This window comes from Epargyreus clarus, unplaced genomic scaffold (assembly GCF_041222505.1).
Source record: "Epargyreus clarus isolate Ecla_fem2 unplaced genomic scaffold, WU_Ecla_fem_2.2 ptg000018l, whole genome shotgun sequence".
Lineage (NCBI taxonomy): Eukaryota > Metazoa > Arthropoda > Insecta > Lepidoptera > Hesperiidae > Epargyreus > Epargyreus clarus.
Genome location: NW_027332226.1, coordinates 11,601,105 through 11,628,680, shown reverse-complemented (window position 1 = coordinate 11,628,680; position 27,576 = coordinate 11,601,105). Strand labels below are relative to the sequence as shown.

General features: G+C 38.7%; 1 protein-coding gene and 1 long non-coding RNA gene across 2 annotated transcripts; one reads left to right on the top strand and one right to left on the bottom strand.

Moving 5' to 3' along the window:
* Positions 1-6,358: 6,358 nt before the first annotated feature.
* Positions 6,359-7,644, top strand: LOC140749586 (uncharacterized). The gene is made up of 2 exons (XR_012103109.1): positions 6,359-6,424; positions 6,624-7,644. It is a non-coding gene; the product is annotated as an uncharacterized LOC140749586 (long non-coding RNA).
* Positions 7,645-21,653: 14,009 nt separating this feature from the next.
* LOC140749650 (uncharacterized) lies at positions 21,654-27,227 on the bottom strand. The gene has a single exon (XM_073082764.1). The coding sequence runs from the start codon at positions 27,225-27,227 to the stop codon at positions 21,654-21,656; it is 5,574 nt and encodes a 1,857-aa protein (XP_072938865.1).
* Between the last annotated feature and the right edge of the window lie 349 nt (positions 27,228-27,576).

Sequence of the window (27,576 nt, the reverse complement as noted above, 5' to 3'; positions counted from 1 at the left end):
ATAGATAGTAGCCGATTCTCAGACCTACTGAATATGCATATAAAATTTGGTGAAAATCGGTAAAGCCGTTTCGGAGGAGTACGGTAACTAACATTATGACACGAGAAATTTATATATAAGATAAATAAATTTAATAGGTACCAGACGTACATAGTATTCTATTCTATCTCCGCCGTCTAGTTTGCAATATTTTCTCCATAAGACGTTTAGCTGGATTTGGGAGCACAAAAGCATAGCGCCCATATATCATATCAAATACAACTCTGCCACAGAATGCTTTAGTGGTCATATGCATGAAAAATTTGAATTTTATAGAGCGTAGAAATATGGGTGGTGCATTTTTATTAAAATAAAATAGGTATTTGCATGAAAACGTAGTACAAATTAAAATGGAGCGCTGTAACATGGGATTCTTCAATGTGAGAGCAAAAAGAGATCCCCTTCAAAGCCGGCGATGTATTGGCGACTTTTCTAATATTGTAGATTACTATAGGCCACGGTAGGTAGCATTCAGGTAACCTGTATGTCTTAGCTCGGTTTAATTGTAAAAAATACATTTTCGACTACTTATAGAAATTGAGGGAAATACTTAGAGTTCAGTGTAGCACCACTTTATTTATTTGCGTATTCTATTATCGTGTGGTTGTATTATGATCTGAAGTGTTTGGTTAGCTTTTACATAAATGTCGTCCCAATTCATTTGGAAATTTATTTTGACAAACCCATATCCAGCAGTATCTTATAGACGAAATATAAAACGAATCATTGAGCGTTTGAGCACCTCGTCTGACAGATAAAGTATTTTTCTTATCACCTATACAATATATAGGTATATATATTTATATATATTGCTATATTTAAGGTATATGTTATATGTACAATATATATAATATATTTATATTTAGACTAAGTATAACGTTTAACATCTGCCGCAAACTTTCTCCATTCACCCAGGGTTGACTGGTAGAGAATGCCATCAGGCATTATGTTTGCCCTTTTGTACCTTAACTTTGTGTTAGTGTTACAATAAATAAATAAATCATCATAAAATAACCCAGAAAACTGAAATCACAGTACACCAGACTTATTCAAACTCAGTAATCTCTGTCTAATTGCCAATTTAAACGCATAGCCCCAGACGACCTTAAAAACCGTTGGCAAGTGTAAAAGCTATAAAGTCACCGCGTATTTTACGATGCGTAAAATGTCTTCCCAGAGAATAATATTCGCGTAATGAATAAATTGAATTGAAGACATTCAAGGCGTAATCACTTGGGAGATAAATTTCAAATCTTTAAATGTAAAATTGTTGTGGCACTTTAGCAACTCCCAACCGGGAGCTCAGGGTTTGATTCTCGGTCCAGATATCTAAATTATGAGCTAAGAAGATTGTAGAAATCATGCTGTTATTTTGTGAAGGTGGTAGAACCCTTTGCGGTTCGACTCCGACACCACCGCCACACCTATTTCTGCCTAATAACAGCAGTGTTAAGCGCTGTTGTGTTCCGTTTTGAAGTGTGTGGTAAGGGAGACCTACTTTTCCGAGGCGTTCCAGCTTAGTCCTCAGAGGTAGCGGCGCATCTGTGGCCGACCGAAGTAGGAATATCTAATTCTATCTGGGGTTGATTACGGATGTCCATGGGCGGCAGTAGCCACTTACCACCAGGTGGACTGCATGCTCGTCTGCTACTCCTGTATTATAATAAAAAAAAATGTTATTTTCTGGTTTGAAGATTGTGGTAACTTATCCGGGACGTTCCAACTTCGCACTCAGGGTTAGCAACACTAATGTGGCCCTAATGTTGTGTCCTTCTTGTACCAATATAGTCGCAATACTGTACCGATTCAACCATGCAACCTACCAACAACAACCATACAAACAACAACCTACTTGTAATTTACAAATAAACATAATTCATAAAACAGTGCTCCCATTTTGATTTCCGAAGTTTATTTAGCAAGGCACTAACCAATTTCTAAATTTAACGATCTTCAAGCGAATTTATTGTATGTTTGAACAAATCCACGAGAATGCCACTGAAAACATTATTAGGTATGTACGTATTGAAAAGAAATGAATAATTCAAATATTTCACACCCTCTCGTTTCGCGTTCGCAATTTGGTGGACTCACAATATCCGATATTATTTTGCTTCAGATGTATGAGAATAAGTTCCGATGTCTTACATTCAAAAATATGGCTACGTAAAGAAACAAAGGAGATGTGTTCTTTTGTAATTAAATTCATTTCTTATTGGCTTTTGTGATGTCTAACGAGGGAATTGACGATCTATCTTTTTACTGAAACCTCTTTTTCTAACAACACAGAAGTAATTGTACTTATACATACTTGATTCTAGGAGAACGTAATAACGGTGGTAGTACGAGTATATTACTTATTTGAAAGGTATTGGAACCTTTATGAACGGGGAATTACTACCACACCTACTCGTATTTCTACCGTGAAATAGTTCTCTCATTTTGGTAGAAGAGGGATAATTCTTGCTGACTTATGAGGCATAAGTTTTTAGTCTTCAAGGCTAATCGGCTTCGCGTATAAATCCAGTTCTATATAGAGTTGGTTACAGATATCTATGTGTAGGTATGACGACTAACCACCAAGCGGTTTTGATACTTTACTGTAAGTATATTGCTATGTAGTTAAGTTTGAAGTACCAATCTTAACCTTATAAAGAATACGCTTTCAAAAACGTCATTAAATTTAAATTAGCACGGAAATCGCTCGCACAAGTAGCTACATTAAAATCACATTAAAAGTTACGATTTACCTCAATCGAATTTAAAACGAATCGCGGTGCAAACAACTTTTACCTCCCCAAATCTGAATTAGAATGACTTCCGTTTCTTCGCGAGCTTTTTAAAGCTCACCCCGAGAGCTTTGTTGTGGTATAACTTTCCCTTTATTTTGCGGTCACTGATTTCATGATTTTGTGATATTGTTATTGCTGTTTTTATGCTAATTAAGGAGAGGGAATTTTGTTTTGCGACTCGAACAAGGGTTCCCTTGATACGAGTACGTAAGATTAGTAAGGCTTTTAATAAGTATATCTCCATAGTACAGTTTTGTCGTATAGCGGGACCTTTTTATATTATAAGTGTAGCATATAAGTATACAGTCCATCTGATGACGTGGCTATTGTCTTGACATCTCTTATAGAATTGGTTGAGGTCTAAGTTAAAGTGCATCGTATGAGTGTCTCAACCTTACCACACCTTTCACAGCACAGAATTAGCGATTCGCAGAGCTAGCAATGATAAAGATGGAAAAGCTGTAAACTCAAAACTTGCATTGTACAAACATTTTTAAATTTTTCTGATAAAACAAAAACTTCTTTTAATTGTTCATCACATTGTTCAAAGGATTAGTAGACTTCATACAACTTCACGCGAACTACTGTAAGAGCAGTAAAGATTGTATAATTCTTCACGATTATGTCTTTCCTTCAGTACCTGCTTAGGGCTCGAATCTGGCTTTCTAAAGTCCACAATTATAACAATCCCTTAAAAACGTAGGGACAGAAAACTAGACCAATTATGGCATTCATGTGGGAATCCACTTAGAGGCTTAGTAAGAGGCATCTTCATCTAAGAAGCGATTGCACATAAGTATTCCTTTGTCCAAACTTGATTAAAGATTATCTGAAGTCTTCTAAGCAACGACAATGTTACGACGTTAGATAGGACAATTGTATTGCTATCTATAACACAAATTAACTTTTTTCTAAAACAATAAATGAAAAAATCGTATCAAAATGTGGCGTAAAAATAATGAAAGACAAAGTTACAAATTGACGTTTTCTATTCTTACAGACTAAGATTCCCTATGTCGTGGGTACCGACACACATAGATAAATAAACAAACACCCAGACCCAGAAACAGATATCCAAATTCATTATTTAGTTATCTGTATGGCCGAGGATCGAACCTGGGACTCCCTGCGCGTCACACCGGATGATGACTGCTCCGTCATCAGGCAATATATTTATACTTTTAAAGTTAATACATGATTGCGTTTTCACGCCACAGCGCCCTAAATAAATACACAGCTGTGATCTGATTTGAAGGGTGTGGTGCTGCCCAGCAATATGAGGGACCAATATGAACCATGCGTCCCCAGGGACGGTAATGAGTTTGTATTCGAACCCACATAGGATGGGGTTGAATACAAATTCATTGATGTCCTTATGGGGCCGTGGGGATTTCTGTTTTAGGGGTTGAGTAAAGATGACAGAGTGACCACATATTAGGTCAGCTACCTTTTTGTGATTTTAATATAAAAGTCATAGATTACTAAAGATTATTTACTCCTAACCATAGATAATTATAGATATCTCGATAGCCTTATAATTGATGTAACCATTATATGACTTAAACGGCTGACAATTTTATTGTTAGGAGCATAGATTAGTGAAGATTTCTCACTTTACAACAAATGTAATTTCTTCGATTTCGTGTTTTTGCACCACTTAACTGCGCATGACGGCATTGTTCCGCGTAAATTACACCAGGGCAGCCATTAAAAGACTGACAGAATTGTCAGCCGTTTAAGCCATTTAATGGCTTCCTTCAATTACAAGACGGTGAGATATCTATACTTATCTATGATAAAAGTAAAAAATTGTTAAAAACAAATACCAACTGCTTAAAAATGGTCAATTTTTCGTTCTAATCAAACCACACATTATATGGATAATTTCTTAAAGCCATTTGGTCTGCAGGGCGCGCCTTGAGCCAAAACACCAAAGAATGAGACAATCCTTATATACTCTCAAAAAACTTTACCCTCCTAAGTCCGTTAAAAAACCGTCAAAAAAAAGGAATTATACCTCATGAAAGAAATGTACCTATTTTATGTAATAAAATTTAAAAATTGTAGTGTTAATTATAAATAATTCAACTTTTTTATTATGAGTAAAATGTAAGTGTATCAAGAAATGTAAACCAACCTATAAAGAAAACAAACTTCCACAAATACCTACTTAGATTCCTTCATCAAAACCCTCTTAGCAACTTTGTTAAAGTAATTATGATTTTTAATCTTAAGCCGCGGGATGTTAGAAGTGTCGTGAAAAAAGTGTAACGGAAGTTAATTAATAATTAATTGAAAAATACCAAGCAGCAGCTGTTACTTTATGTCCTACTAATAAATAATTCATACAATTTTTAGAGCACTTTTAGGATTCCGCACAAAACAACAAAAAACGGAAGCCTTATAGAATCGTGCGTCTATCAGTCCATCTGTCACAGCCAATTTGCTTCAAAACTAGTGGACCAAATCAGTGGAAGTTTCATTTATTTGTTTTTCATTCATTCATTCCCGGCCCAAGGACTAACGTACAACGTAAACAATTTAATTTCGAATTGGGTGGTGACTGAAATGAATGGGGGACAAAATGAAAATGATTTACAAACTGTATTGAGTGGCATATCAAATGAAAGAGCTTTTTGTAGGGATCCCATATATACTTTTATTATAGTTCTTCAATATACAGTTTTAAAGTTATTCAAGAAAGAAGACGAAAGTATAGACAAAATTTTTGTACAAATTCGTCTTGTTTTATTTTGTTATAATTTGGATTCATAATAAGAAACGCAGCTACGCATAAGTACGTGCATAAATCGACGTACTCCATTTACCAGAAGCGCGGATGATAAATGATGTAAGGATCTTTCGGTCGCTGTCATGAAAATTGATTTCAGCCCCGACAACGGTTGAGATTTCACAATGGTACATATAATTATGAGGGTTTTTGTCGGTCGTTAGATGTACAAAGATTTGAAATCATCTAGATATGTCATGACGAATGGGGTGTATAATTCATAGCTACGTAATATAATGGAAAATGTATTTAATTTATCTAATGTTTACCTACCAGGAATTGTATTATGTCCGTTATAGTGGAGCGCCTGGGGCTTTTCACCTCGGATTAGAGTTATAGTGAATGAATTAATATGATCGATGTTGGATATTGTTTTTAAAACTATAAATTGCAATGTTTACCCAAAATTTTTTTGTGCACTTCATTTTTTCATTGTTTAAAAAAATATTATAAAAAAAATATGTTTGACCATATATTTTCACTTTAAACAGTAATCTTTTTTTATTTATCTGTTAAATATTACCTGAGTAGACATATAGGAACATTTTTCAAAGATACCTGATAAATGTATAAAAATAGCCGTACCTAGGGATCTCGAACAGGTAGAAAAACGTGGAAGGGAGAGCGGAGCGACAGCTGCTATGTACAATGGAATTTCTCGGCCAGTTTAGTTGTGCTTCTATAACAGTGAAAATTTGGTTTATTAGTGAAAAAATCTTGTATATTTTTGTACAGTGAAGGTGTATTGAAGACGCCGTTTTTATATTGAACTATTACAAATTATTTTGTATTGCTTAATTTGGTAAGTGATTAGATTGAAAACTAAAGTTCATTATTGAATTAATTAAATAATAAATAAATCGAAAATTAAAGATCAGTTTCCATAAATATATAATATATATATATATGATGATATATATATATGATAAAAACAATGCATTTAAATATATGATAATAATGAATCAAATGCAATTAATTAATTATTAATTGTTTTTTATTAGATTTCAAACAATGGATAAACCAACGGCTAGCAGTATGGCTGATGAAAATAGCTACATAATATGTATACACCTGGGTTCATCTTCCGAAACAAATTCAAATTTAGGTGAAATTATAAAAATTAGTCGAGGAGTAACCTCTTTACAAGCTGCTTCAATCGAACGACAAGATGGATTGTTACCTCACCTACAAACTGAATTTGTGTATGCTCATTCAAATTGTCGACAAAAATATATTAATAAAAAGTATTTTGGAATGTATACAAATAAGTTACGTGAAAATCTCTCATTATCGCCTCCGAAAAAAAAACTTCGAAGTAGCATGAATTTCAATAACTTCAATTGGGAAAAAAACTGTTTTCTTTGCGGACAAGAAGCTGATAAAACAAAAAAAGTATAATTAAATAAAGCTCGGCGTAGGCAGATTTCATACATCAACACTTCAACTTTAAATGAATCCATTACGAATTTTATAGCTGTCCAGAAAACTGCTTATTATCAAGATATCCATAAAAGGATTTCTGATATACTTAACCGACTTACAGACACTTGCAGCAAAATATCATTCGGATTGTTATAATTTGCTGAAAAATTCAATTCACCTCAGTAATGTCGAAAAGAAAATTAATCCGAGAATTTCGATGGTAGATGCAGCAATGGATATATACAAGTACATAGAAGAGAATGATGATTGCCAATTTACCATGCAAGAGTTGAAAAACGTCATCGCTACAGAGCATATCCCGGATGAAAAAACTATTAAAATAAGACTAATAGAACGCTTTCACGATATTATCATTTCACCTAAATTTGGGTCCAATACCATTATATGTTTTAAAAAAATTAACCATGATGTAACCGTGTGGATGCCGATGAAGTGGTTTATACTTCAGATTAGCATGTTTACAGTGCAGCGGAAATAGTTGTTCCAATACTTCACCTATTATACAGATAGATGAAGTAGAAGAAAATATTTGATGTAGACAACAATGTAATATATTTAAATAAACAGATTTTGTACTAATATTTTTTTTTCTTTTCATTAGTCATAATTAATTACCTGATTTTTTTTAAATGTACACAATAGAGTACGTTTCACTTATAATTAAACTGGCCGAGAAATTCCATTGTACATAGCAGCTGTCGCTCCGCTCTTCCCTCCACGTTTATCTACCCGTTCGAAATCCCTAGGTACTGCTATTTTTATACACAGATATCTTAGAAAAATGTTTATATATGTCTACTTAGGTAAGTTTTAACAAATAAATAAAAAAAATACTGTTTAAAGTGAAAATATATGGTCAAACATTATTTTTTTTATAATATTTTTTTTTAACAATGAAAAAATGGAGTGCACAAAAAAAAATTGGGTAAACATTGCAATTTATAGTTTTAAAAACAATATCCCACATCGATCATATTAATTCATTCACTATAACTCTAATCCGAGGTTTTACGGCTTAGAATGCTCCAGGCACTCCACTATTATTAATAAATTGTCAAATGGCGATCTTTGGTAGGTCATTGCATAGATTATTAATTAATAATTAGCGCCAATAGAGGTATAATATTAAACTTACAACACGTATTAAAGAGATAAAACACGACAAATCTCCAGGTAGAATTATGTCGTAAGTTAATCAAAAGCTTTCTTTAAAAAAATATTGTAAAAATATAAAGTATGACTTTATTAAATATCAAAAAATACTGTAGCAGCGAGAAACATGAAATTAGGTTAAAAACTATTTTAGAATGTACTAAGTTATTATATTTAAAACTTCATAATTATTTGTATTACTTGGTACCCATTTAGATCGCATGTTTTGTCAGCAAAGTCGACGAATACACGTAATATTAATATTACAAGTTGTATTGAACCTAGCTTATTTTTCAAATCTATGTGATGGGATTACTGACTACCCTACTGCTCCGGATTTGCATTGGAATGAGAATGCTTTACCAAATGTAGCTAGAAAGCAATATGATTTGTTCGTATTGTTCGTATGAATTCCACAAAATCATTGGAAAAATAATAGTCGAAAAGATCGATGTCTATCCAACTCATTCAAAGTTTGAATTGCAGCCCATTACACGGCTTAGTAATAAAGCCATTTACACCCGTACAACAGAACTTTCCAACAGTTTTTCCTCAAAGAACTGAACAATGGATCGCATTTTCGTTACAAAGCCTCGGATTAAGTTTGGAATCACTAACGACTTCTTTAGAGCGACTAAATCGTTTGAAAGCAAATAATGCTCGTAAAATCGTTCAGGGCGAGCCTATTCGGTGTCTATATTTGTGTTGGAGCGATATCGTGGGCCGTTTATGGCGCTATCGGCAACATTAGCTCGCAACGTTTAGCGGTGACCGATCTATCGCTGAATCTTCGAATATACTCTCTTTAGTCTCGTTCGTGATAGACTTAGAGGATCAAATGGTGATCATGTTATTTGTAAATACAACAAGGTTCTATAACAAACAAGGAAGGACGGTTGAACCAGGTTAGTCGGATTACGTTAACAAATAAAGCTTACGTTTGCAAAATATAAAAAAACTTTGGCACCTATTTGGAAAATCGCATGTCACATTATTTGCGCAATACATCAATTATTTATAATTAAAATATAGCCTATGCCACTCTCACAATTCAGACAAATCCAACAACAACACATAATATGACAAAAATCCGTCAGACCATTTGGGATGCAAGGCGTAAAATACATACTTAAACACGTTACACACAAACACACACAAATTAACGCTCGAACAACATTACCATCCCCTGTCGGGTAAAAAACCTGAAAGAGCTAATCTACAATGACACTTGAACTCAGCTCTATGATTACGGCAAAGCCTAGCATCAGATCCAGTTCACGTAAGTAGTGCACTCCCTGTGAAAGAGGATATTTCGCTGAATCAACAGGAACGCCATATCAAGATTACAGGTGCCTTTTGGAATTTTAATCCGTCCCAATGAGACTATTTTACTATGAAGACTTAAATAAAAAATATTACGTCTTACTTTTGATGAAATAGGAACTAAAGTCAACCACAGAAGTGTTGCAACCTTTGAAGAATCAGGACATCTTAGTAAGTAATTTTTTTTAAAAAATAAATACAGCAAAAAAAAATAAAAAAATGTCTGAAAATAAGTATGTTACAGCATGACTTATGCTACTACGAAGTAGAAACAGGTATAGCGAAATTTATTTACCTAAAACCCAAAATATATCTTATATTTTTCTACTAAGCCATCTCAAAAAGTTTCTGAAGTCCACCAATTTGCACTTGGTTAAAGATGGACTATAACGTAAGCCCTTCTCACTTCCGAACGAGCTCTGTACCCAGTAGTGGGTCAGAAATGGCTAACGACACACCTTTCAATTTAGAGAACAGCACACAAACACGGGTACTAAAAGGCAAAAAGCTATCCCTGGAGAATTATACCACCTTAAGAATCTCTTACACAGAAATAGGGGAAATAAGTTCTCACTTAAACAGAAGTAACTAATGGAGCATACAAAAATCAGTTGATACATAGGACATGTTTCTAGCTCTCTACTCTCAACGATAACATCAAACGTAGATAAAGCTGAAACCACACCGAACCGTTCTTTGGTGTGGTTTCGGCCTAGATAGACGCGTAGATAGTATGCAACACAGTCGCGTAACGAAATCGACATTCGATAGCGTAGAACGTATTTACAATTCAAAAATAGACTCATAGGTAAGTACGTTAAATAATTGGAGAAAACGTAAGGAAGAAACACATATAAGGCCAATATAAAAACCACATGAAATAACAAAGTAGGCATTTCATGGCTACTTTTTACCCTTTACCCGACTGCCAAGGAAGGGTTATTTGTATGATTGAAACAACAAACAAGCAAGCAGTCCACCTGATTGTAAGGGGTAACTGCCACCCATGTATAGTCCGCTCTGAAGTGGTTGCGAGCATGTGTAGTCATACAATTTGCTATGGTAACGCGATTCATTTGTATATTCAGAGCGGACTAGCAGTTTTACACGGACTATACATCTGTAATGTCCATATAGGACAATCATACCCGCGTGTTGAAATCATTGATCTCGCTATTCGTATATGTGTGTGCCCATGGAACCCATCATGAAAAATTGTAACATAGTGTTATAACTTTGAAGGTGGTAGAACCCTTTGTGGTTCGACTCCGGCGGCACCACCGCCACACCTATTTCTGCCTAATAACAGCAGTGTTAAGCGCTGCTGTGTTCCGGTTTGAAGGGTGTGGTAAGGGAGACATACTTTTCCGAGGCGTTCCAGCTTAGTCCTCAGGGGTAGCGGCGCATCTGTCGCCGACCTCAGGTAGGAATATCTAACCCTATCTGGGGTTGATCACAGATGTCCATGGGCGGCAGTAGCCACTTACCATCAGGTGGACTGCATGCTCGTCTGTTACTCCTATATTATAAAAAAAAAAAAAACTGTTATGAGGTTAGAAAGTCTTATTTATTATTGAAACAATATTACAAAATCATTCCATATTCACAACTCACACAGATATTGGGTTGAACCGCAATATGCTTGAATTTTGCGGTTTTAACTGGATATTTGTATTATGAGGCTATTTCGATTTGAATAATTACAAAGTAATTAATATCGAATATGTAATTGCTTGTTATTTTGGGCGCCTGAATTGAGAATTCATTGTTATAGCTGAATGGGAGTACCATAGAGCTACGTATGACGTAGAAATTACTTGTGTGTTATCTTATTTAAGTTTTGATTTTAGCCTTTCGTAGGATTGTATGGTACCCACACATAAAATGAAGTTCTATAAAATTGGCGAAATAATTATGATGAGATATTAAAAATGTAGGTGAAGCCATGGCCCATGTGACATAAGTGAAATTGTACTACAAATATGTTAATATCGGTTTATTTGTAAAACGTGTTGTATTATATATTAGGGTAAGTAAGTAGTAAATTATTTAACTTAAGTTATAAACGCGAATAAATGTAAAATAATTAACAATATAAAATTACTTTTGTAAAAAAAATTACTCACTCGTACAACATTTCTTTCTTATTTCCAACTTGAAATACAAATATCTCGCGATTCTCTCAGATAATACACGTTCCTTTAGCACTGAAAATGCGTCAAAAGACGCAGAATTTTATTTACAACAAAATTCAGGGAAATTCCATTAAGCACTGAGTTTCCAAAAGGAACACGAAGAAAACTCTTCAACATTCCGTTCTAAAGTTTGCTATAAGAGCAAGCTTCTCTCGGTAAGTGCTACTTTCAAAGTTTTATATGTAAAAGGACACTTACATTTTTTGTATACAGATGCATAGCTAACATACTGTATAGGTGAAGTGTATATCATATTATGTTCATATATGTATATACCAACATGCACACATAAGGAGATGATTAAAGCAATATAAATACATCAAAGCAGTGGTGGTGTCAATCGCCAGGTCCGAAGTTTGAATCTCATGCACCTATGGCTGTTAATAATAATAATAATGTGTATATTACAAATTAATTTCGCTTGCTTAAAGCGTGAAGAAAAATGTTGTGAGAAAACCTCACACGCCTGAGAGATATTTTAACAATCTTAAAGTTGTATGAAATCTACTGATCCGCTCGGGGCCAACGTGGCAGACTGTGGCCATAATACTTTTCACCCTAATGTAAGCCATACACGCTAAGGTCTAGCGTACGTTACCTATATAAACCTGCACAAGAAAACCTCTCCGGTGAACTGTGGTGGACTGTTGTGGCAGGCATAAGAGAAACCCCGTGTCCAGCAGTGGGACAGTAATGGGTTGATGATGTTATGACGACGAGATAATTAAAGTGATGTATCTTTATAAAATATTGACCGCGTTAAGAGAGTTCCAGTTTTGAGCTCCAGCTAGACAGACATTTAAATAATAGATTTGGATTTCAGATTCATGACTGGGTAAGACTGGGTTTTTCGGAACATAAGAATTCGCCCTTATATATTCATAGCACCCGTAAGGTAAGGTATCCGATGGAGCTCTGGATGAGCTAGCTAGCTAACGACTGAACATTTTTATTTATTTTTCATTGCAGACGGACGGACTGCAGACGGCTTCCATCCAAATTTGAATAGCGTCAATGTGTTTCAAGCCTTCGCGATTTTCCGACTAATATAAACATCTCCAGATTTAACAATCGATATTAAATACCTCTTCAAAGACAACACACATAGTCACTTCTAAATATTCATAACACCAAGCAATAAAACAACGAAACAATAAAGCACTTAAAACACTGATTAAAGTACTGAAATCGCTAAAAATAATCAAGCTGATGTTGAGTTCAGAATTCACCGGAGAAAAATTGGTATGTTTTAAAATAAGTATATGAAGTAACATTTCAATCGACAGCAATGCTTCTGTCTGCGTTGTGATCCCGAGAGGCGCTAGCAATTTCAATACAGAAGCACTTTATATTATGAGGAGTATTTTTAAATATAATTTTTAAAGGCAACCCTGGATGGTACAACTGCGATAGTTGCACCGCCATATTATTATTACTTTTTTATAATATAGGAGTAGCAGATGAGCATGCAGTCCACCTGATATAAAAGGCTACTGCCGCCCATTAACATCTGTTATCAACCCCGGATAGAATTAAATATTCCTACCTGAGGTAATCCGGAAAATTTCTCCCTTAGCACACCCTTCAAACCAGCACACAGCAGCGCTTAAGACTGCTGTTATGAGGCAGAAATAAGTGTGGCGGTGGTGCCGCCGGAGTCGAACCGCAAAGGGTTCTGCTATCCTATCTATATCTGCCTTTTATTGCAGAGTGAAACTGTTTATTAGCTTGAAGGATCTGATAAGGCTGAGACACATATACGAGGGGTAACTTATGTAATCCTCTGAGTTACGCTGTGGCCTTAGGGAAAACCTAAATTCTATTTGAGAATGATTACATATTTTTATATCTCCAGGAGACTGCTCAGTAACCTTACCGCCAAGTGTAGTGTATATTTGTTTTTTGCAGCGTATTTGAGAGCCTTGCACTATATTTAAGACTTGCAGTCCACCGGATGGTACTCGTAAATTATTTATTGCCGCTCATGTACATCTATGACAAACTATACCACTACATATAACAGATTCTACTTAAGGCTAAGCATACTTACGTCACTCTTGAGGTCTAAGATGGTCGCCTCATATGTAAGCCAGTCCACATCCATACCACAGCCTCTACAGTTATTATGAAATTATCCTAATTTGACAACGAGAACTTAAAATTACAATGGCAATGTCTTAATTAAACAAGTACATAACATTGTGAGCTTTATGTTATCATTAGCCATTTTCTCAATTTAATTAATGTACAGTCAGGTTCAAAAGTAAATATACAGAATAAGGTTTCTAAAATACCTATACACCCAAGCGTTCATAAACAGCTGAACGCCCTTAGTGTCATAGTTAGATGAACATCGTAAAGCGTCACAATTAGATGAACACTGACGCATCAAAAGGAGCTGAACATCGTATGTACAAAATCGCTAATGTCACTAGTATTACGCATTGTTGAGCTACTTTTGACACTAGTGTTCATCTACTTTTGAAACTTTACGACGTTCATCTACTTTTGGTTCTAATTGTGTTCAGTTACTAATGAACAGTTGGTTGATCTTTGATAAGTAAAAATACTTCGCCGCTTTGAAATTTAATGAAGTCACAAAAGACTGATTTGTCAGTTATTTTTTTGAATTCTTGACAAATAAAAATCATATCGAGTTAGAGAAAATTTACGAATAAATAAGTAATACTGCGTAATTTACATAATGAATAAAGAAGTATTTACTAATCTATGGGGTGTAGGTATAGGTATTTTTGAAGCGTTAATATGTTCATCTACTTTTGGAGCTGGCTGTACATTTTTTCCAAAGTAACTGTGAAATCAAAGTAACAAGAAACACATTTCGTTCGCCAGTGCCTTTCTTGTCGCTATAATCCCTCAGGCAAGTGGCCATCTGCAGGTTCTAAGAAAACACTTTGCAATGTTCTATTGTTCTTATTTTCAGAAAGCACAAATAAATTCTTGTGAGTGACTTATTAATAAAATGATAAATGATATTTCATGATATTGTTAGCAAATGAGCTTATAGTCCACCTCATGGTAAGCCCCAATAGACAGATGTTCAATCCCAGATTAGATTTGAGGTTAATCACAGATGCACTGAGGGCTTAGTTGTATCGCCTTAGATATATTAGCGCCTTAGGTATACTTGTATACTCTTCAGGAATAAAGCTGTATATTATAATAGCAATAAATCTAAAGGCGTCAAAATAATAACAAAACGTAAGAGATTAATGGAAATGTAAATTCGAAGCGTAACACGAAAATGATTTCCATCCAGACTGCATTGTTCGAGTCTATGTGTTAGGATCCCTAGGGAAGCGAATATCTGAGGATTCGTGCAAAGCGTTTACATTGTAATACGAAAATTATTTACTTTATACACTGTATTGTGTGTCTTTATTATATACCTGAAGAATTCAAATTAAACCAAGAACTGGATGAGTAAAATGCAAGGTTTTTTTTTTAATTATGTAGGTATAATCTTGATGACGAGTGTATTTTTATCACGGAAATTAGAATTATGAAAATAAAATAAAATTGTATTGTATTTTTGTGTGCATAAATAAATAAAAATATCATTACATTTAATAACATTTTTTTCCTGGTATTCACGATTGATATGATACAGTGACTAGCGTGGTAAAAAATGTAAACCAAAAAAATATTTCATTAAAAAAAAAATTTTCACAATTTTAATAATCTGACAGAAAAATAATCTTAAGAAAGAGATGCTTCCCTACGTTCTCGTGTGCTACAAATCCGTCTAGTATTCACGTGGCAGGATTTTTTTCTCTGACTGAATTGTGGGAGTGCTGTTTGTACTTCGCCTTATTAAAATTATCAATAAATACGTAACTCTCCACTATAAGTAAGAATGTGATAACTCGTCAGTGACTGCCTTTTTCAAATTATCCAGTGGTCGAATATAAAGGCGGCTTTTATCCAAAATATATAAAAAAAACATTTACATATTAATATAACTGGCACTTGCAGAAAGGGTTATCAGAACATTTGATCTAGAGTAACAGAGTGTCATTTTTACGCTCAGCAATATCACAATTTTATGCAATTGCAGGAACAATTATGACTACAAATGTATATCATTTCACTTGAATACCTTTTGATTGCACTATTTAGAACGCAAGCCGCCGCTTGCTCTGCAATTTTGGATTATAATGGTAACGAAAATTCATTTATATCCGTTGAATTTTGTCGAGTAAAATTATTTTTTGAACATGGTAGAAATTTGTGAAGTTTTCTTGTGGTGGCAGAAATAGATGTTTCTGAACTGTAGAGAACACAGCTGTATAAAGCTGTGTTCTGGTCAGAAGATATTGGTAAAATTGTTCATATCAGTTCTCGACGTATGTGGAGTCGTTTTTGTTTATGTTGACGATATAGGAATCTAATTCCAATTCAAGATAATACGTAAACAATAGGTTAATTTTTCATTGGAAAAAACACGTAAATATATAATACATCTACAAGTAAATAGAACTGAAGTAGTTTCTTCATTCTGCCAAAAGAAGTAAAGAAGCAGCCGTTTCGAGTCACTCGATGGACACGTATCGATTATTTCTCTTCACATCGAAATTGAGCGAAATACTAACGCTTCGCTATTTTCCGTAATTGACGAACGTGATTCATGTGCCTGATTCAGGCGATTGCGTTCATTTTGTCTATGAACGTTGGGGATGTTTCGGTTCTGGTTAAAGAAATTTATAAAACATTTCACTAGTTTTTGAACTCCAAACCTATTTGTAAGGTTGTGATGAAAATATCGTCGTCAGACCCTTAGTGTCCTACTGGGAACGAGTCTCGTTTCAGAGTGAGAGGGATTTAGACCGTAGTCCACTGTGCTGGCCAAGTGGGACTTGATAGACTTCAGACCTTTCAAAACTTTCTTAAGAACTCTCACGCACGTTGGTTTCCTCGTATTTTGTATCATCGTTTAAAGAAATAGTTATCATTTTCAAAATTCAGAAGTAGACTTTTTAGCGACTAAGCTAAACTATTCTTACGCTAAGTGCTTATTATTAACAATACCACTACTTTTTCAATTTCATTATTTTCCAGTTTCTGTACTGAAAATATATATGAGTCAGTTTTTAATCCATCGGTCCGTGTAAATTGAAAACGATCAAGAGCGATCCTCGTCCTCAATTACGAAATATGGCGAATCAGTAATGGGTGTGGAGAGGAAATTTCGATGCACAACCCACCATTAACAAGGGTGTTCACTAGTATTCTTTTTTGGAAATTAATTGTACGTAGAAAGTAAATTTCTATTTTAAAATAAAAAATGTGTTGCTTGAAATAGCTTCGGATTTACATTAAGTTTATATTCCTAGTGTATCTTACTACTAGGTGCTTTCTGTACCGTATTTGCAATTACTAGCCCCCCTTGACTTCAGAGACCCTGGACACGGACCCCGAAAGGCCAATGTAAATTTTTGGAACTCTTCTTTAATACCGGCTAATATATTTTTCCGGCCGGGAGACAGACTTTTCCGAGGCGTTCCAGCTTAGTCCTCAGGGTTAGCGGCGCATCTGTGGCCGACCTCAGGTAGGAATATCTAATCCTATCTGGGGTGTATTACAGATGTCCATGGGCGGCAGTAGCCACTTACCATCAGGTGGACTGCATGCTCGTCTGCTACTCCTATATTATAAAAAATATATATATATATTATGCTTAACTTAAAATGTATATCGTTCCTCAAATAAGAATAATATTTTCTTCGAAACAGTGCTGATTTCCTTATTTTAGCTTCTAAGTTTGGAAATAACTACAGTGTAGTTGGAATATCATTTTTTTGTTCTTGCCTTCCAGTTGGCCCCAATCTTTCCCCAGTGTGCTCAAGGGCCCCAGTACTAAGACCGTCTAACTTTTGTATCAGTATAATCCATATTTGAGAAAACCTTGAAGCATACTCCACCACGCTTTAAAGTACATTAGTGTAAATATGGACATCACAGACCAGTATTTGGGTAGGTCTGTTTTGTAAATGTTGGATAAATCGGAAGTTTTAAACGCCCATTAAGCTTCTGACAAGGTTTAACGTCTTCAATCCCGATAATAGCCATGACGTACAGCTAACGTGCTCTGAAGCACGGTAACGCATGCATTAGCCACAAACGATCATCCGTTCAACTTTGACTCACACAACGATTCTGTAAAGAATCTAGTCTGAAACGTTTTAAGGAGTAAGACTTTGTTACATAATTGACGATTATTAACTAAAATACTAATTATATTATCGACTACGTGGTTAAATTTTATGTTTTTAAAGTACATACAAACGTAACCCCGATGTATTTATTGTATTTATAAGTAGGACTAAACTGTTCTCTCTTTCCTCAATCAACAATAATTTCTTTTTGTTTTTGTTTTATTAGCTATTGACGAAATTCAATGATATCAATAAAATATGTTAGTAATTTATGATTTTAAATTTCGACCTCTAGTCTACACATTTACTTTAATAATTAAATTAAATAATAAAAGCGTATTAAAAAGAACTACTTCATAGGCTGAATGTAACGATCCACCTACACACAATTACTTTGTAATAAAATAAATTTGGATCTAAGTTAATCCTGTAATCCATAAGGCTTAAACCTTAGGCTTCAAGATATAGTCTATTTACTTTCACTCGTTTAGGGTCTTGCCTAACCACGATTGAGTAACGACAATGAAAGAGTTAACCTGTTTCACTATGAACCGTAAAACTACAGAGTAGAAAGGACTAAGAATAACTCTGTTAATATTCAAGGAATATAAAATAACAGTACAAAGTACATGCAAAAGTTATTTTAATTCGTTTGAAAGCAATATTTAGGTGATAAAGATTTTATGCAATTTTTCACCTCCGAAAATCTGTTAGCAATCGTAATAAGATTACAGTCCTAGTTTTGATCGATACTATGTTGGATTTAAAAATACTTTAAAAAGACAATTAAAACACGTTAGGATATAAATGTCCCTTAGATAGGACATAGTAGTTTAACTGTCTTAATCTCACTGGAGTAAAAATAAATCTGACTACGGCGTTAGTTAAACAGGAATCACTAAGTGATTTTCGTTAGAATTTTACAATAATATGTGGGCGCGCCGGTAGGTAGATCTACAATGGTATTTCGATTCAACTAATTTACCCAATATTTATAAAATATAGTTAAAATAATTAAATGAATAAGCGTTAATGCCACCATAGTAACAATAACACCCAAGCAAAATACCAAACAGTTCAGAGCACCACCGTGCCGTGCCCACTATTGGACAACTTCTGATCTATTGACAGTTGCGCGCCCCTTTTTTATACCATGATACAGGTAGCCAATTGTTAATACGGAGCGGTAGTTCGAAATTAATATCATGTGATTATAAAAACGGAATATTTATATATGAAATGAAGCATTCTCCCACAAATATCATCGCTAAAGATTACTAAAAAATCGCTCACAGTGAAACAAGTGAGCAGCGATGAGGACGAAGTTTGTATAGGACGAGACGCCCTTTTTATATCACTGTGAGGAGAAAAAATTCAAACGACTAGTCATAAAAGCCTCCTTTTCTTTGTAAATAAACACGAGATATTCCCTTTCATGGCCCGTTTTCGTAGGATTACGGAACACGATAACAGGCAATTATTACGCTTGTTTAAATATTGTGTGGGTGTGGGTATTTCTGGCCGTATAAGCTTATTGTATGATCGTGGAATTTGATCAGATTTTTGCAGATTTTAGGTAAATTATTCCGTTTTCATGAACATCTAAATTAGGTTTTGTTTGTATCCTAGTACCTATTTCATAACTAAAAAGGAAATTATGTTTATCTAAAAATATACCAAAATCGCGGATATCTTTTTCCCGATTTGCAATATAGCTTGTTACATTTGCACAAACCAGACATCTAGTTATCCATGCTTATTTAAATGTTGTTATTTTATATTCTTCACTAAAATCAATCAATTTTGATATGATCGACTAAAGTATGACTCCATTAATTTGTTTTGAAAACTGTTTAATCCTGGGAGCTTTTATCATAAACTGTCAGAATACATAAAACCGATCCTTATATTAGACTATTAAATAATATAACTTTCTGTAAAATCCTATCTCCTTCTATGCAGAAGCGACACCTTATATTTAAGCTATAATTCATATACTTCGGTGTTTTTCTATAATATTAGAGGTCAGCAAATAGGGTGACTAGTCACCAGAGAAAGGTTATCTTCTATAGGCAAACATAAGGGTTGTCAAGTATTGAAATTTTTTTTAAGGCTAAATAAGTTATTCAATGGATATTGTTTTAGAGTTTTGAAGAGATAATAACCCTTCACGCCGTCCAGTTATCCTTCCTTTAAAGATTTACATATATCTGTTGAATCGTCAAAGCATGTGTAAACTGTCCCCATATATTAAATTGTACTTTTCATCTTTTTATTTTTACTTTATCGTAAATAGAGCTCAAGGAACAAACATCAAATTGGGTCGATTATCTTGCAGCAAATATAAATAAATACTATGTTTACTGACAGGTTAGCTATAACTAGCACATTTATTTAATACCCAAATGCCCAGTTCAATATCGTCTAGGACGTGTCTAAAGACAGCTCCGTGCCGGCGCATAACGATCTCGGCTTTGCAATCGTACCGTTTGAGACTATCTCGATATAGGGTCGCTAAATCAATACGAAGACAGTTAGAACGGGTCATAAAACTATTTTCTACTATATTTTTTAAAGAAAACTTAACACATAATAGAAATAAGTAATATAATTATTGTATAAACGAGAGTGAGTGTTAACATCAAAACAATGTTATTTAGTAACTAGAAGCAGTGAAGGAGTAAACTTAAGTTATCACAACTGCTTTGGCCTAGATTCGGCTCTTCAAATGATGGGTGAAGATCCATCTTAAAATGGATTGAGAGGCTCTGCTTTTAGTTAGAAAGATTTTTGCCTCATATTGTATGACATAATTATGTGTTATCACACAGTTAATCAAGAACACAGCCCAAGAACACAGAATAGTAAAATTCTTCAAGTTATGCTAAAGCTTTTTTTTCGTTAAGTGTTGGTAAGGCGTTTCAACTTACTCCGCTGGTAACATATCTATGACGGACCTTATGTGGAACTCCAATCCAATTTAAAACAGATTAAAGTGGACTTTATTAACATCTGGTAAACTATTCCACCTTTATAACTTTAATTTTTGACAACCCTAATTTTGCTTTCAGACAAGGAATATTTGCACTGGTTCGGTGATATAAATACTCCATTTAATTACTTAGCCGTTCTCCAGCGGATACACAAAGGATTTTATGAGCTCGGCTTCTGCTCTCATTGCCTCTGTTATTGTTATGTATATTTAGCACTCTTTTATCAGCTTAGCCTATACTGTGTCTTGAAATATGCATCACAGTACGAATAAGGTGTTGTTTTCCGGATATAAGAGTTGCAACATTTTTCTGTATAGTTCACAGTATTCTATTTACATTATTTATTTAGTTTGGTTAGCGTTAGATTAGTGTAGTGGACTGTATAATAAAAATCTTCTCTTCGATTAATCCTTTATTTCTTCCTCTGTAGCTCGCTGCCGAATACAATTTTTCTGGCCAAAACGCCCAATATTTATATCATTTAATTCGGTCGTCCTGATTGGCCCGCCAATCAGAGCGCCCGATTTTACATTTGCTATCTCGTTTTTCTATATCTATCTCGCTCTTACAAATTATCCTAGTTTACAACTACGAGCGTTACCGTTCAGAGAGCCATGTTACATTTTTTATTTTTCTCTACTTATTTACTTTATATTATTTACTTATTTACTTATTCTATCTTATGCTAACTTAATCTACTTGGTTGTATCATCTTTATTATTTGGTATTTACACGTATTACAATTCTTATCAACTATTTTGCTGCTCGTCGTCCACAACAGCTCCTCCCCCCGGCGCAGCCTGCGTAGCCTCCATCACGACGAGCTTCCTCACAGGTCGCTTGAAGACTCCAGTTTTGGTGCGGACGTCAGCCACTCGTACCCCGCCGTCTGGACCCTCGTAGACGCGCTCGACGATTCCCATGGGCCACACGTTCCTTGGTAGCGTGTGGTCGACGATTATGACGACGTCGCCGGACTTCAACCGCCGCTCGACGCCCGATGAGTCGCCTCGAGGTACCAGGGTAGGAAGGTACTCCCGTACCCAGCGCTGCCAGAATTGATCAGCTAGCGCCATGCTTGTTCGCCACGTTCGCCGGTCGGCCTCGTTGCACGGACCCGTGTAAGGTAGGCCCGCCGATGATCCCAGGAGGAAGTGGTTAGGTGTCAACGCCTCAGGATCGTTCGGATCCACGCTGACATAGGTGAGCGGCCGTGCGTTGATAGAATATTCAGCTTCAGTCAGTAGTGTATGTAGTACCTCTTCAGCCGGTACCTTTTCATTGAGCGTGGCGGTCAGCGCTGACTTGACTGACCGCACCATTCGCTCCCAGGCCCCGCCTTGGTTCGGCGCTCCCGGGGGTATGTAGCGCCACTCCATACGGTGTGATAGCCCCTCGTCGCGCAGCGCCGGTGCCCACTCTTCATACGCGGCCCGCAGCTCCTTATCCGCCCCTCGGAAATTGGTAGCGTTGTCGGAATACATTGTTCGCGGCCAACCTCGCCGAGCCGCCATCCGTCGCATCGCCATTATTGCCGAGTTTGTAGAGAGTGACGGCACTATTTCCAAGTGCACAGCGCGAGTCGTGAGGCACGTAAAGAGCGCCCCCCACCTCTTCTCACGGCGACGTCCAACCTTTACCACCATGGGCCCGAAGTAATCTATGCCACAATAACTGAAAGGTCGCTTGAACGGCTCCAGCCGCTCTCGTGGTAAGTCCCCCGTCGCCGGTACTTGAGGTCTGGCCTTTCTTCTTTTACACAGGGCGCAGTCCCGTTCTATAGCACGCACTGTGGGTCGCAGGTGTACTATCCAGTACCTCTGCCGCAGGTCGTTCGTCACGCGTTCCCTATTGGCGTGCCCCGCAGCGCAGTGTTCGCGTTGTACAAGCAGTCTAGTGATGTGGTGTCGTCCGTCCAATATAACGGGTCTCTTCATCGCTGTCGGTGCCGTGGCTGCTCCGATGCGACCTCTTATCTTTAATATGCCATCTTCCAATATAGGGTCCAACCGGAACAGTCGACTAGTTTTCGTAATCGCCTTTTCTTTTTTCAGCAGCTGTAATTCTTCTGGGAAGCTGTCGCGTTGCGCCCGACGTATGAGTGCCTCTTCCGCCTTTTCTATGTGTTGAAACTCCATGCGTGTCGCCCGGCGCCGACATATGTCCACGAACGCCAGTACTCGGGCGGCCGCCCTCACCAGTGTTTCGTATTTTGAGACGCGTGCGGGATCTGGTAGCCACTCGTCGTCGTTGGGTGTACTCGCGGCGACGTGAAGTACCACCTCTTCTTGTGGATCCTCATCTTCGCTCTTCTCCTTGGGCCACTGGTCCTCCGGGAGCCTTAGGAAGTCGGGCCCCCGGAACCAGCGATCCCCGGCCGTGATTGTCGCGCTTGTAAACCTTGTGGCGTCGTCAGCTACGTTCTCGTGCGTGGGCACCCAACGCCATTCTTCTTTCTGAGTGAGCTCGGATATTTCACCCAGGCGGTGTGCGACGAATGGAGTATATCTCTTCGCGTCGTGTCGAACCCAGTGCACCACCGTCATAGAGTCGGTCCAATAGATCGTTCGTGCCGCCTCGATGCGATGCTCTTTCTTTATGTTGTCCGCCAGTCGGGCTCCGATGACCGCCGCTTGTAGCTCGAGGCGTGGTATGGTCTGAGTCCGCTTCGGAGCCACCTTTGACTTGGCAGCTATGAGGCTCAGGCAGTAGCTTCCGTCGGGCCGAGTGATGCGCCAGTATGCCACCGCCGCATAAGCTTGCTCGCTGGCGTCGCATAAAATGTGCAGTTCCCGGTTGTGGCAGTCCCCCAGCGCGTATTGTCGTTCCAACCGCAGGTGAGATATGCCGGCCAGCTGTTCCATCCACGTAGCGAAGAGCTCCTGTTCTGCCTCAGGAATCGGTTCGTCCCAGGATATCTTTAATTTCCATAAACTTTGTAGGACGATCTTCGCCCTTATAGTGTAGTTGCTAAGAAGTCCAAGCGGGTCATATATGGACATTACTGCGCTCAGTGCTTCCCTCTTCGTCGGCGCACGGTTCTGTGCACGCACATCTTTAGGTACTCTGTTCATTGATGTATTGAATCCAAGTTCATCTCGCTCCGGGTTCCAGTATAGCCCCAGTATCTTATTCGTAATGCTTTCCCCGCCGAGTTGAGTAGGTGCAGTCGCGCGTAGTTCCTTCGGTACGTCTTGTAGCACGTCGACTTCGTTGGCGCTCCACGCTCGCAGGTTGAATCCCGCCGCGGTGTGTACAGTTCGTATCTCCGTAATAGCACGGCGAGCTTCCACTATATCTTCATAACTCGCCACCAAGTCGTCCATGTAGTGACTTCGAGTAATTGCTTCGAAGGCGAGTGGATGCGTGTGAGCGTGTACTCCTGCGTTGTAGTCCCGGACGAAGTGAGCCATGAAAGGTGAACTCGCCGCTCCGAAGATCATGCTTGTCATTTTGTAGTGACGTGGCGGCTTGTCCCGGTCATCTCCCCTCCACAGGAACTGCTGTGCTGGTTGGTCTTCCTTACGTATTTTAATTTGAAGAAACATTTCTTGAATATCTGCCGTAACTGCCACACTCTTTTCCCGGAACCGGAATAGGACTCCCGGCAGTGCCAGTAGTAAGTCAGGACCCTCCAGCAGATGATCGTTGAGACTGACACCTCGATTCTTGGCTGCTGCGTCGAAAACCAACCGCTGCTTCCCCGGCTTGTTCGGGTTCTGAACTGCGAAGTGTGGCAGGTACCAGCAGACGGAGCTTGACCTCTCACTCCCGTCGCACGGCTCGGCGTATCCCTTTTCTATCATATTCTCCACCTGCTTTGTATATTCTTGCTTGAAGTTAGGGTCGGCGTCCATTTTTTGTTCAATCTTCAGAAGGTGTCTAAATGCTGCGTCGTAGCTCTGAGGCAGCTTCACCCCGTCTTCTTTCCATGGTAACCCTACTTCATATCCTTTTTCAATCTTCTTTATTGACTGCTCGACCAACGTGACTGCCCGTTTATTCTCGTCGCTCACTCGCGGTTTATGAGCGACGCCTAATGCTTCAATGCTGAAGTGGTGTTCCACCATGTCGTGCAGTGACCTCATATCTTGCTTGTCTTCACCTCGTTCGGTGGTGTAGACGTGCAGCACGCTATCTTGATTGGTGATGATATGCCGTGGCATTGTTCCGTGTATTACCCAGCCCAGTTGTGTTCGCGATGCAGCTGGTTGGTGGGGCTCGCCAGTCCTCAGCTCTTGAGACACTATACATTCCCAATGATCGGCGCCCACCAATAGCCCAGGTCGGCTAGCGTTGTAACACACCTGCTCCCTCGGCAGATCTCGTAAGTGTTCGTAGTTCAATAGTGCGATCGGAATAGACTGTTGTCGTATCTTCATATTCTTAATCGTGCGTGCCCTTAGTTTATGTAGTTTTTCGTCTTCGCCCTTCAGGTGAATGGTGACCAGCTTGCTATTATTCTCCTGTTGTGTCGTGCTTACGCCCTGCATGCACAACGGCATCCCTGGACCCTTGGCGCCGATCCGACGTGCTATTTCTTCGTCCACCAGAGTGATGGTCGCTCCCTCATCCAGCAGCGCGTATGTTTTCACCTCCCCCCGTGGGCCGACGACGGTGACCGGGCACATCTTCAACAGAACCGTCTTCTTGCTTGAAGTGTCCAAGGTCAGCACGGACTCTGTGTTGTCCTTTTCCGTTGGCTTCGGTTCTTGCTTTTCTTCATAGGTTTGGTGAAGCGTGGAGTGATGAGGGCGACGACATTGATTCACGTCGCATGACTTCGATCGGCAATCACTTCGGCGATGTTTCCTCTTCAGACATTTAAAACATAACTTTCGTTGACGCACGAACTCCCATCTTTTGTAAACTGGTAGTGCCGCATAATCGGGACACTCAACTAGCTTGTGTCGTTTTTCACAACTAGGACAGATGTCGCTAGGTTGTTCTTCCTCGGCGACATTGTATACTGCGTTCGGTTTTCTCTTGTTCGCGATCGGAGGGGCTGCTACTACTGCTGGTCGGTGTTCCCGCTTCGTAAATGTCGTTGCCGGCGATGAGTAATTATGTCGGAGCATCTGGTTGGCTTCTCTCATTAGGAAGTGTGATAATAACACGATCTCCGCGTCGGCTCCGCTGTGTTCCGTTGCGTAGTCACACCATCGCGCTTGCAAGTGAGGACTCAATTTTTCTCGTACTTCTCTTGCCAGTAGAGGGTTGTACAGGTATTCTTGACAGTTGACACTCTTGATTGTGTACACGGTGTTTTGTAGCTTCACGGCGAATTGATTAAGTTCCGTTGCCGACGTTCCCGGTCTTGGTAATCTCTTCAATTCCGCCATTGCTTGTTCAACGATGAATTCCGGTTGTCCGTAGCTTTGTTCGAGCATCTTCATAATGGCCTCCGGATCTGTAGCTGCATGTAGTGCGGCGGCCACGGTGTCTCGGGCGGCTCCCTTCAAGCAGCTTCTCAATCTTTGCAGGTTTTCCCCTGGTGTCAACTGGTACATCTTCGCGGTATCCCGGTACATGGCTCTGAATATAAGCCACTCGTTGATATTCCCGAAGAAAGCAGGTAGATCCGGGCACTTGGATCTAGGCTTCACCCATCTGTCCATGGCTTCTGTGAGTTCCTCCATACGTTGTTCGACCGCAGGCGATTTCCCCCGTGGTTGCGAGTGCGGCTGTTCTTCGGCGCGCGGCTCCCCCCGTGAGTTAATCGGTTGGGTGCTGAGCCAGGCGTCGACCTTCCGCTTGGGTTCCGGCAGGTTCTCTGCTTGAACGCTTCCTTCTTCTTCATCTTCTTCATCTTGAATAGTAGCCAGTTCGTTAGCTAAATTCTTCTTTATTAATTCCGCTTCTATCTCTAGTTGCTTCTTTTTAATTTCTGCGAGCTTCTTTTCCGCCTCCATCTCGGCGAGGCGTCTCCGGGTAGCGGCAGTGCTTCTTGACGAACGTAGCGATTGCGCCGGCGATCTGGCGCGAGCAGCGTGTCTGACCTCCGTCGTCGCGTCGGGCACGGAGCGGGCGGCGTCGTTCGTAGCCCCCCTCATAATCCCCCCGTGGACGGCGCGGACGGTGTTACTCGAACTGGGCCCCGCTTCGACCGAGGTAGTGCAGGCGGCTCTGGTCGTAGCCCCTGACCATCCGATAGTGGTACGGGCGGCGTCGATCGTAGCCCCCGTTCCGACTTCGGTCCCCTGACTCGGCGATAGCGGCGGGTCCTGAGATAATCTTCTCCGACGTTCTCGTTCGATGTTGCGTTCTTCCAGACGTGCTTCTTCTTGTTCCGCCGCGTCGGCTTGGCTCCTGGTGACGACCATTCTTCCCCGGCGTAACCCGACGATTTCTTCCAGGCTTCCGACGATCCGGCGACTCGATGGACCAAACTGTAGTGGACTGTATAATAAAAATCTTCTCTTCGATTAATCCTTTATTTCTTCCTCTGTAGCTCGCTGCCGAATACAATTTTTCTGGCTTTTTTTTTTTTTTTTTTTGGCGCCCAGATGTAGGTGGAAAAAGGGCTGACCCTCTACGGAGAGGGAGGAGCAAAAATGCGTCCAAGCACTTACAGGCCGCGACGGCCGGTGCCTGCGTCGTGTGGGGCTGACTGAAAGGTCCTCCTGAAGGGAGGACCATCCCACTAAAAACTCCTTTAAGGCATTCGTCCAA